The following is an 11,535-nucleotide window of genomic DNA, read 5'->3' on the forward strand; positions in this document are numbered from 1 at the left end:
AAATGCCAAAGTAACGTTTTTAAAATATTTATTCAAAAACGGCACAATAAATGCTTTCGGCATTACACCTGCAGCTGCTCCAACTCCTTGATTAGATCAGCTTCGCCCTTGATTTTAGCCAGTTGGTTTACTTCCAAAGTTTTACCCTGAGCTTGTTGTTCCTTCAGTTTTTCGATTGCATCGAGTTTCTGTAAATGCACACACACCCATTTAAGTGACAAAAACTGGTACAATTTATGTATTAATAATACCTTTTTAATGTTCTTAAGTTTCTTATCAGTTTCCGGATCTCCCGTCAGATTAATCTGCACGTTGCTTTTGATAACAGGACCGGCACTTTCACCCTCGTCCTTTTTGGCCGCCTTCTTCGCCTCCCGCTTCTTCTTATTCTTCAAACTCGCCTTGCTGGGCGCGTTATTTTGACCTAAACCAACAGCAAACAATTAAGCAGCCAAATCCTTCTCCCGTCATGCATACCAGGTTTGTGGGCATCCTCTTCGTCATCGTGCAACCTAAAGTTAACCGTCGGCCTGTTTCTGGCAGACGGTGGACGGTACGCCTGGGTCGAAGCTTGCGGCTGACTCGACTCGATGCCCTCCACCTTCTTCGTCGAGATCTGCGGCTCCTTGAACGTCAACTTCGGGTAAGCCTTCCACACCACGTCGTACAGCTCCTCCTTCTGCACCCACGGCTTTTCAAACTGCAACGAGCCGCTGTAGTGCCAAATTTTGTATCCATTGCTGATCCTCAATCTCGGGGCCGTGGTGGCGGTCAGGAAGTACTCGCCATCGGGCGCCCACGACAACAAGGTCGTGTCGGAGGCGATGCAGGTGCCGATTTTCTTTCTGTTAATAGCGTCCCAGATTTCCACGTTGCCCTGCAGGTTGCCGAAGCCACCCAACAGAAGCAAATTGCCGTGGGGGTTGTAGTAGATGGAGTTGCGGGAGCCCGTTCCCAATTCGTACACCGGCTCACACTTTAGGTTGAAGATTGTAGCCTTGGCGGGCATGAAGCCGTAAACCACACAAAACTCCTGGTTTTTCGGCGACCATTCCACGCTGTAAATGGGGCCCTCTTTGCCTATAAATCATTTTCAACATTAATTCCAAGCCACCCAATTAATCCATCAATCTTACTCAGTGTTATCATGTTGGTTTGCCCATTAAGACCCATAAAATGCAGGCCTTGCTTTCCATAGTAAGAACCACCAGTCTTGTCAACTTCAGTGGATGTTAAAAGCAAAGCATTGTTGCCCTTTGAGTTCCACTTGACCTCCAATTTGTCTGCTGAGAAGAAACTCTTATTTGCTATGGCTTGATTGTCCTCAAAATTGGGGTACTTGTAGAGCTTGCCAAATGATGGCTGGCCTGGTGATCCTGGAGAGTGACAAATAAGAAAGTATGTGCCCACATTGGGTGACAGCTTGAAAGAGGCAACCTTATGGTTGCTGATCCTGGCCACAATTTTATCAAAGTTTTGGTCCTCATAAAAAATAACGTCTGTGTTGACGATTTTGCAAAATAATTTCTCGTCAGTACTCCACTGGGGCTCCCAGTTAATCTGTTTCTTATGAGTAAGACTTTTGACTAGTTCACCAGTTGCTGTTTTGTAAATGTGCATGTTGGGACTGCCCTGTGGGTTGGCATTGCTCACTGTGAATGGCTCCCAAGATATTAAATAGGTGCTCAATGGGGAAAAGGCCAAATGATATGCTTTGGTGTTTTCAATAACAGCCACAGTTTTCCAATCACTTGTGGTCAGAATGTTGATCCTACAAAAACGACACGACGTTTAAGACATCCGTACATTTGTCCAGATACCGCGTCTTACTGTGGTCCATTGGTGAACGCAAAGTATCGACCTTCCGGACTGAACAGCATGACCCGACATGACTTGCTGTTGATCTGTGGTGCGTCCTCCAACTGAATAAAACTGGGGTGGCCGTTCGCCAAGTAAATACCGGACGAACTGCGTGCTAAAAATCACATGTGTAGACGCAACTTCAAACCGACGACAGTCGTTTTTTACCTGCCACCTGCATTGACGTTGCCATTTTTCTAGGTTATGTTCACACGTGTTCAACGTCAGACGCAAAAACCGCTAAGGAAACAAAATTACGGGCGTTCAATCGACCTAAACTAATTGTCGGGCTGATTTGAGGGCATTTACTGCACCGGTTTTAAAAATAAACAACAACTAAATGAGACCGGTCGCCATCTGGAAACTGATTCATTGGAACTACGGGATGTTGAGTTTTTGCACTACTCCGGCTGGGTTCATTGGAATTACTATTGGTTTAAATCCAATATGAATTATTAGATTTTTACTTAAATGGATCTTTTGCCGACTATTTTATACATTTAATGTCAAACACTAACGCGAGTGAACAAAAGATGGTGTAAATAAAATCACAAGATAATCAAAGTGTAACTATCAGAATCTAGAAACGGGCCTATCTTGGTTATTAGTTTGGGGTCTTGTGCGAGCAACAGTTGGTGACCTGCGAACATTCTACTTTGCACGCGCGCGCGCTTCGCATCGCTACGTTAAACTGGCGCCTTCTGGCTGAACGCCGCATTTATGGTGGTTGTTTGAGTTTTTTTCGTTGTCGTGTGCGTTAAACGGAACGATGGCGAACATCAATCTGGACAAGGACGCGTTCCATCGCCGCCTCAAGAAACTGTACACGGCGTGGCAGAAGAGCGAAGGCGAGAATGGTTTCTCGAAGATGGACGCATTGGTTACGGCCGTTGGTAAAGACGAGGAGATCGTGTACAGCAAATCGGGCGCACTCCAAACGTGGCTGCTCGGCTACGAGCTGACCGACACCATCATGGTGCTCACCGAGAACAAGGCGTACTTCTTGGCCAGCAAGAAGAAGATCGATTTTCTGCGGCAGGCCGAAAGCAAGGATGAAAACAACATACAGTTCTCGCTGTTGATACGCGACAAAGACAGTGACGAGGCTAATTTTAAGATACTGGTGAACGCCATCAAGGACAGCAAAAAGGGCAAAACCATAGGGGTGTTTCCCAAGGACAACTATCCTGGGGCGCTGATGGAGTCGTGGCGGGCCATGCTCAAGAAGGAGGACTTCCAGAGCGTGGACATAAGCGCGGCCGCCGCCCTCTTAATGTCTCCCAAGGAGGAGAACGAAATTATCACCATTAAAAAGGCATGTCTGGTGTCTGTCGATGTTTTCACCAAGTATCTCAAGGACCAAATCATGGAAATCATCGACTCGGACAAAAAGGTGAAACACAACAAGTTGGCTGAGGGTGTGGAATCAGCCATACAGGACAAGAAGTATGTGTCAGGTGTAGATGTTAATCAGGTAGATATGTGTTATCCAGCTATTATACAGTCCGGGGGTAACTACAATTTAAAATTTAGTGCAGTTAGTGACAAAAACACGTTGCACTTCGGCGCCATCATTTGTTCTTTGGGCGCCAGATACAAATCTTACTGTTCCAACATTGTTCGAACACTCTTGGTGAATCCCACAGACGAGATGCAAGCAAACTACAATTTCTTGGTCCAATTAGAGGAGGAGGTGCTGAAGAAACTGCAACAGGGAAACAAAATCTCAGATGTCTACGACGCCGGCTACAACTATGTCAAGAAGGAAAAGCCTGCACTGTTGGACCACTTAACCAAAAACTTCGGCTTCGCCATGGGCATAGAATTCAAGGAGAGCTCCTTGATGATAACGTCTAAAACCACGGTCGTATTAAAGAAAGGCATGATCTTCAACGTGAATATTGGCTTCAGTAATCTTAAGAACAAAGAGGCGTCCGAAAAGGAGGCCGAAACTTACGCCCTATTTATTGGCGACACAGTCATGGTAAACGACGGCCAACCCGCCACCGTGTTGACAGTCTCCAAAAAGAAGATGAAGAACATTGGTATCTTCCTCAAGGACGACACCGATGATGAAGACGCCGACGACGAAAAGGAGAACGCCCCCAAACAATCGGAAATTTTAGGCCGAGGCAAGCGGACGGCCGTCCTCGAGTCGAAGCTCAGAACTGAGCACACGTCCGAGGAAAAGCGAAAGGAACATCAGAAAGAACTGGCCGCAGCACTTAACGAGAAGGCCAAGGAACGGTTGGCGAAACAGTCAGGGGCGAAAGACGTGGAGAAGGTGCGCAAGAACACCGTCTCGTACAAAAACGTCAACCACATGCCGAGAGTGCCCGAAGTGAAGGAGCTGAAGCTGTACGTGGACCAGAAATATGAAACAGTAATTTTGCCCATTTACGGCATCGCTGTACCCTTCCACATCAGCACCATCAAGAACATTTCACAGAGTGTGGAAGGAGACTACACTTATTTGAGGATCAACTTTTTCCATCCCGGTTCAACCATGGGTAAAAACGACGGTAAGACCCTCCAGTTGCCTCACATTTAATGTTGACTATCATTAATGTGCGTTTACAGGTGTGTACCAGCAACCAGAGGCCACCTTTGTGAAAGAGGTGACCTACAGAAGCACCAACACCAAAGAGCCAGGTGAAATTTCACCGCCCTCCTCGAACTTGAATACGGCCTTCAGGCTGATCAAAGAGGTGCAGCGCAAGTTCAAGACTCGCGAGGCCGAGGAGAAGGAAAAGGAGGATCTGGTGAAGCAGGACACGCTCATCCTGTCCCAGAACAAGGGTAATCCTAAGCTGAAAGATCTCTATATCCGTCCGAACATAGTGACGAAGAGAATGACCGGCTCACTGGAGGCCCACAACAACGGCTTCCGGTACACGTCGGTGCGAGGCGACAAGGTGGACATACTGTACAACAACATCAAGAACGCCTTCTTCCAACCGTGCGACGGCGAGATGATCATCCTCCTTCATTTCCACCTCAAACACGCCATTATGTTCGGCAAGAAGAAGCACGTGGACGTGCAGTTCTATACCGAAGTGGGAGAGATCACTACTGATTTGGGGAAGCACCAGCACATGCACGACAGGGATGACCTGGCAGCGGAACAGTCTGAACGTGAATTGCGTCACAAACTCAAGACGGCGTTCAAGAGTTTCTGCGAGAAGGTGGAGTCGATGACCAAGCAGGAGATCGAGTTCGACACGCCGTTCAGGGAGCTGGGATTCCCCGGCGCACCCTTCAGGTCGACCGTGCTCCTACAGCCCACGTCTGGCTGTTTGGTTAACCTTACCGAGTGGCCGCCCATGGTTATCACCTTGGAGGACGTGGAGCTGGTGCACTTTGAGAGAGTGCAGTTCCACCTCAAGAATTTCGACATGGTGTTCGTGTTCAAGGATTATCACAGGAAGACCGCCATGGTCAACGCCATTCCCATGAACATGCTGGACCACGTCAAGGAGTGGCTCAACTCCTGTGACATTCGGTTAGTTTCGTTACGTTTTACTTGTTACAACATTCACTGGTTGTTTTTGCAGGTATTCCGAAGGTGTACAGTCGTTGAACTGGGTGAAGATCATGAAGACCATCACGGACGACCCGGATGGCTTCTTCGACAGTGGAGGGTGGACTTTCCTGGACCCGGAGTCCGACGAGGAGCAGGCTCAGGAGGAGGAAACGGAGGACGAGGACGAAAACTACGATCCCACCGACCTCGAGTCGTTCTCGGAGGAGAGCGAGGAGGACTCCGAGTATTCCGAGGGCGATACGGAGGACGACGACGACGACGCCAGCGAAGACTTGGGCTCGGACGAGGAGTCGGGCAAAGACTGGTCGGACTTGGAGCGTGAGGCCGAAGAAGAAGACAAAAACAAAGACAGGGATAAATTCGATGATAGCAGCTTCGACAGAAAGCGCAGCAGAAAAACAGCCAAATCCAGCTCGTCCAAAGACAAGCATAAGAGCAGCCATTCCTCCAGCAAGCACCACTCGTCGAGCAGTTCCAAACACAACAGCAGCAAGGACAAGAGCAGAGACAGGCACAACTCGTCGGGACACAAGTCGAGCCATTCGAAATCTAGTTCGCACAAGTCGCCCCATAAGTCGTCGCCCCACAAGTCCAGTCCCAGCAAGTCGTCCTCCTCGCATCACAGAAGTTCGCACTCGTCGAACGACAAGAAGCGCAGCCGGGACGACAGCGGCGACAGGAAATCAAAGAAGTCCAGGAAATGAATCTTTTTTAGTTCTTGTTTATTTAGTTATTTAAGGATTTGTTTTAACTTTATTTAAATAATTAATTTAGTCTGTAGTGTTTTTTGATAATTGCTGTACAGTGAGTTAACAATTTGATATCCATATTTTTTATTAAATAAAGTATTATACAACTGAAATTGTTGCTCGTTCAGGCAAAAGAATTGCTGTTTATTGGTATAATACTATGAATAAATGTTGCGTTGTTTCTGTAACATTTTTCTTCAATTTTGCAGTTATGTTTCAAATTATATTAATAAAGCAACTTATTTTTTACAGAAATTTAATGTATTCGCCAACTCCCTAATTTTTTGAAATTTAAATTTAAAATTTGGTTCACATAACTAATAGTTGGCACTTACGCCAATAGAGGGCACAACTAAGATATTTTTATGCAACCAAGTTAGCGCACCCTTAAGACGCTGTTGGTAGCACTTTTTTCGGCATGCTCGAAAGCCGTCATCAATTTCCATCCGTCTTTGTCATCGTCGAACTGTCAAGGTTGATGGTCGCCACTAGTTCCCCGAGGAACTAGTTCTAGTAAATTCTCCATAGTTATTAGCCCGCCAACCAAGAAAGAGGAACGCAATGAAAATTTGGACAAGCGAACACACATTCAAGTAGGTTTGGTGTGTTGACACGGCCGGGAACACGGACTAAAGTTACTTTATGTTTTTAGTCATCCGTGGGAGACGGTGGCCACGGCCGCCTGGAGGAAATACCCCAACCCCCACAATCCCGCAGTCATCGGTACGGACGTGGTGGAGAGACAAGTGGTTGATGGAGTGTTGCACACACACAGATTGGTCAGCTCGATATGGTACTTTCCCAAGTGGGCCCAGGCAGTAAGTTTTTTGTGTTTGTTATGTAAAGTATTCCCACACACACACAAAACCGCAGAATTGTTTGGCTTCAGTCCAACGTTCCGGTTAGACTTTATAAAGTGTGCATGTGCAAGGTCGAGGTCCATTCAGATTGGGCCTGACAATAGGGTTATTTTAGGTGGGTTCTAATGCAAATGACGACCTTCAGACAGGGTTATTAGACCCGCAATCGTGCACGTGAATCTGACTCGGAATTCCGCGATAAATTCCTGCGTCAGATTCGCGAGACGCACATTCTGTTTATACAATGTTCTATACACGTGCGGTTAATTTAATTATTTATTATTTAATTCAATCAATAGTTGTGGCCACTTTCTCTGTTACTTATTAATTATTAACTATCCAAGTTTCCACACAAAGTAAACAGTTTTGATTAAGTATTCATAAGCTGTATCGATTGTCATGTTCAGTATTAAGAATTTTGTCAGTCTTAATTGTCTGAGTTGTTAAAGTATGCTTTCATTTATTGTTTGTGGAAACAGTTGCGCCTGACACAATTTTAATGTGTGTAATACACTGTTAATAATTTTTCTGACCTTGTAATTGTGATTAAGACCAAACAAAACATAAAAAATGATGCATATCTTCTCAATTTATTAATAAACTAGAGATAAAATAAAAAAAATTATATTGCATTGTATTAGTATCATCCACCCATTAATATCAATATTTTTATGGATTTAACATAAAAAATTTAACAAATTTAAAATATAATAAAACGTAAATTAAACACGCGAAAGTATCATGGTAGTTTCATCAGATTTCTGTTACGTTCTTAGCTTAACCTTTTTGCCTATATGAAATATAAATAGATGCGCCGTACGATTCTGTTCAGAGAGCGTGTGATTAAATTATGTAATTGAAAACTGACGCTGCACACTATTGTATGAATGTTAAGTCTCTTTATCTCGTGCCTAAGATTAGAACTTTTTCCTCCAATCACTTGATCAGTTCAAGGTGCAAACAACAAAATGAGTTTTAAGTACGTTGTGGGCGGAAAAGACTCTAAATAAAACGTCATCGACGGAATTCTAAAAACAAATTATGGGATTTAATAACACCTTGTTGTTTTTGATTGGATATAGTCAATCGTGACATTTCCAGCCTATAATTTTACTATTATCGAACCGTCTGTGTTTGTTTCACTGGATAATTTAGCCCCAAGACGACAAAAACTATTGATTGAAGTAATAAGAATGTCGATAACCTGTTTATTGGTTCAATTAAATGGAAATTTCTTTGGCATTTTATTGTCTGTAATAAACTTGCATATAAATAATATGTTTATCAAATTGCTGACTGTTGTCGCTTGGTAAAAACCTGATGATTCATCAGATTCGTATGATCCATTTATCACCACCATTTAGACTTATGGATTTTTCATCAAACAATGAAAATCCTCTTTTGTGTATCATTTTCTTTCCAGTTCAAGGCTGTTACGAACGTCCGAGTGACAAATATTGATTCGGACGATAAAACGGCGCATTAATATCGTATTAATAATCCATAATTAATTTATAAGTATTCGTAAACTAGATAAAACCCGGTTTGTTTAATGATTCATCGACACGTTTTTTTGTACGTAGATAAGGATGCACGCCCAAAATATTTGTACAGGTGATAAACCGGATAAAAGCGAAAGTTTTTACGTATGGTGCTACTATTGTGATGCATAAGCATATTTACAACGTTATATAATGATTGAATTGCTAAATACGTTGCTACAAATTAAAATATTTTAATGGTTCTAGAAAATGTGATTGATTTTTGATTGATCATCTTCCAATATTAACTTATTTGAAAGCGTTCTATAATGAATAAATGTAAATAATATAATAATATATAAATATAATTTTTTTCTAGTTTCTCATGAATAACTTACAAACTATAAAATATAAATTTGACAAATTGTTTTTTTCTTTCTCATATTTTAATGTAATAAACTAACTGGCCATAATTATACCAACTTATTAAAGTATATTAAAAATACTGTACTACTTAAATTGGCTTATAGAAAAATAATGTTAATTATTTTTCTGTCATTGCTATATCTACTGTATAACTAGACAATCTAATTTTTTTCTAATATTGCGTACATACATTTTTATTTTTTGATGGACAAAATTATAGCAACTTTTTATTTTTTTCAAGTTTCTCCTGAATAATATACAACCCATCAAATTTCAATTTCACTAATTGTTTTTCTTTCTCATATTTTAAATATAATGATACCAACAGCGTTGGGGGTTTCCCTTATTTTCTACGTCACTGAATGTACAGTAGTGGCCATAATTTTAGCAACTTATTAAAGTATATTAAAAATACTGCACTACTTAAATTGGCTGCTAGAAAAATAATGTTAATTGTTTTTCTGTTATTGTTATGTCTACTATGTAACTGCACAATCTAATTTTGTTCTAATAATCCGTACATTTTTATTTTTTAATGGACACATTTATAGCAACTTTTTATTTTTTTCTAGTTTTTCCTGAATAAATTACAACCCATCAAATTTTAATTTGACTAATTGTTTTTCTTTTTCATATTTTAAATATAATTTCCATAATGATACCAACAGCGTAGGGGGTTCCCCTCATTTTCTACATCACAGAATCCACAGTAGCAGCCATAATTATAGCAACTTATTAAAGTATATTAAAAATACTGTACTACTTAAATTGGCTGCTAGAAAAATAAAGATAATTGTTTTTCTGTAACTGTTATGTCTACTATGTAACTGGGCAGTCTAATTTTGTTCCAATATTGCGTACATTTTTATTTTTTAATGGACAAAATTATAGCAATATTTTATTTTTTTCTGGCTTGTCCTGAATAAAATACAACCCATCAAATTTCAATTTCACTAATTATTTTTCTTTCTCATATTTTAAATATAATTTTCATAATGATACCAACAACGTAGGGGGTTCCCCTCATTTTCTACGTCACTGAATCTACAGTAGTAGCCACAATTATAGCAACTTATTAAAGTATATCAAAAATACTGTAGTACTAAATTTGGCTGCTAGAAAAATAATGTTAATTGTTTTTCTGTTATTGTTATGTCTACTATGTAACTGGACAATCTAATTTTGTTTTTTAAAAAATTGCGTACTTTTGTAATTTTGTTCTTATTAAACATTCTATAGGACAAAACAAAACACAAACTTTCTTATACCCACAGTGAAACATGGTGGCATTGATTTATGTACAGGGATATATTAAACAAGAATTTGTTTCCATATATTGAAGAGAAATTGAAATAAGTTGCTGTAATAATAAATACCACTGTATGTACTGAGGGGGAATTCATAAACAGTTATTATTGTTTATAATAACAACAACACACAATGAGTCCCCCTAATTAAAAATACAATGATAACGCAATTGAAAATGAACACACAGACCGTTTAGTAGCCAACAAATCGACCTGATTACTGATTCCATTAATTATTTTCCAGCTAATAGGTTCGGCAAAAGTGTGCTACGCCCGCGAACACTCCGAAGTCAACCCGAACACCAGACAGATGATCCTGAAGACCATAAACCTGACGTTCTGCCGGCACATCGCCGTCAACGAGACGATAAAGTACACGCCCCACCCCTCCGATCCCAACAAGACGTTGCTGACACAAGAAGCGGTGGTGACCGTCAAGGGCGTGCCACTCACCAACTACATGGAGGATCTGCTGACCAACCGGATATCGAACAACGCGGGCAAGGGCAGACAGGCGATGGAGTGGGTGATCAGCAAGATCAACACGGAGGTGAAGGATCTGACGCGCAGCACCGACGAAATACTGAACCACACGAAGAAATCGATCGACGACATCACGATCAGTGCGAAAAAATCGATGGACGACATATCGCAGAAGGCAAAGAAGAGTCTCGACGACATTCACATACAAAGGGCTAACGCGTTTCAAGAATGCAACTAGTCGAGATAATTAGCTAAATTAATGTTATTATTTGTCGCTGCAAAATGGAATTTCAATGCCGTCACACGGGTTCACACACGTCTGAGAAGTATTAGCATTTAATTGTGATCGAGATTGTACGAGAGGGATTTCAGTGTACAATAATTAATTGGGGGTTCGGCAGGCCGGGCCTGTTACCTGTACATACATTTGACATTATTTATTCCACATTCCTGTACCTTGGATGTCTAGATGTAAATATTTATTAATAAATTTTTTGCGAAGACATTTCGCTTTAATTTTCACCCGCTCAACATGCCACGTATGTTAAGATCTTTTCAATAAACTTTATTGTCTCTGATATGCTGTTTTCTTCATCATTTTTAATATTTAATCGTTGTAACTATGTGAGGTTGCGTCTCACCTATAAAAATTTATTGGCAACGTTAACATTAAAACATATTTTTATGATTTTATTCTTTAAAATAGAATATACCTTAATATTTTAACAAATGTAGAAGGATATGTTGTAAAACAATTAAACATGCAATAACTGTTTTTTTAAAATTTCGTTGAATATTTTGGCACTATTAAATGCGTCTTGGCCT

General features: G+C 41.1%; 3 protein-coding genes across 3 annotated transcripts; 2 read left to right on the forward strand and 1 right to left on the reverse strand.

The window, feature by feature from the left end:
• Positions 1-11: 11 nt before the first annotated feature.
• Positions 12-2,232, reverse strand: LOC109602320 (eukaryotic translation initiation factor 2A). The gene is made up of 6 exons (XM_020018668.2): positions 2,029-2,232; positions 1,831-1,975; positions 1,137-1,771; positions 478-1,080; positions 252-424; positions 12-188 (listed from the first exon to the last, which is right to left on the reverse strand). The coding sequence occupies exons 1-6, from the start codon at positions 2,051-2,053 to the stop codon at positions 63-65; spliced, it is 1,707 nt and encodes a 568-aa protein (XP_019874227.2). The 5' UTR covers positions 2,054-2,232; the 3' UTR covers positions 12-62.
• Positions 2,233-2,516: 284 nt separating this feature from the next.
• LOC109602338 (FACT complex subunit spt16) lies at positions 2,517-6,341 on the forward strand. Its single transcript, XM_020018689.2, has 3 exons — positions 2,517-4,382; positions 4,441-5,362; positions 5,415-6,341. Exons 1-3 carry the CDS (start codon positions 2,630-2,632, stop codon positions 6,106-6,108), a joined length of 3,369 nt encoding a protein of 1,122 aa, XP_019874248.1. The 5' UTR covers positions 2,517-2,629; the 3' UTR covers positions 6,109-6,341.
• Positions 6,342-6,589: 248 nt separating this feature from the next.
• On the forward strand, positions 6,590-11,213 carry LOC109602336 (protein slowmo). Its single transcript, XM_020018687.2, has 3 exons — positions 6,590-6,746; positions 6,806-6,971; positions 10,472-11,213. Exons 1-3 carry the CDS (start codon positions 6,715-6,717, stop codon positions 10,946-10,948), a joined length of 675 nt encoding a protein of 224 aa, XP_019874246.1. The 5' UTR covers positions 6,590-6,714; the 3' UTR covers positions 10,949-11,213.
• The last annotated feature ends 322 nt before the right edge of the window (positions 11,214-11,535 follow it).

This window comes from Aethina tumida, chromosome 4 (genome assembly GCF_024364675.1).
Source record: "Aethina tumida isolate Nest 87 chromosome 4, icAetTumi1.1, whole genome shotgun sequence".
Classification (NCBI taxonomy): domain Eukaryota; kingdom Metazoa; phylum Arthropoda; class Insecta; order Coleoptera; family Nitidulidae; genus Aethina; species Aethina tumida.

Bases quoted from the DNA above. Each gene is read 5' to 3' on its own strand.
- LOC109602336 (XM_020018687.2), top strand. From the start codon at position 6,715: ATGAAAATTTGGACAAGCGAACACACATTCAA. The intron at 6,747-6,805 runs GTAGGTTTGGTG...TTATGTTTTTAG, and splicing joins ACAAGCGAACACACATTCAA to TCATCCGTGGGAGACGGTGG. The intron at 6,972-10,471 runs GTAAGTTTTTTG...ATTATTTTCCAG, and splicing joins TTCCCAAGTGGGCCCAGGCA to CTAATAGGTTCGGCAAAAGT.
- LOC109602338 (XM_020018689.2), top strand. From the start codon at position 2,630: ATGGCGAACATCAATCTGGACAAGGACGCGTTCCATCGCCGCCTCAAG. The intron at 4,383-4,440 runs GTAAGACCCTCC...GTGCGTTTACAG, and splicing joins AACCATGGGTAAAAACGACG to GTGTGTACCAGCAACCAGAG. The intron at 5,363-5,414 runs GTTAGTTTCGTT...TTGTTTTTGCAG, and splicing joins CTCAACTCCTGTGACATTCG to GTATTCCGAAGGTGTACAGT.
- LOC109602320 (XM_020018668.2), bottom strand. From the start codon at position 2,053: ATGGCAACGTCAATGCAGGTGGCAG. The intron at 1,976-2,028 runs GTAAAAAACGAC...TGTGATTTTTAG, and splicing joins AACGTCAATGCAGGTGGCAG to CACGCAGTTCGTCCGGTATT. The intron at 1,772-1,830 runs GTAAGACGCGGT...TCGTTTTTGTAG, and splicing joins GCGTTCACCAATGGACCACA to GATCAACATTCTGACCACAA.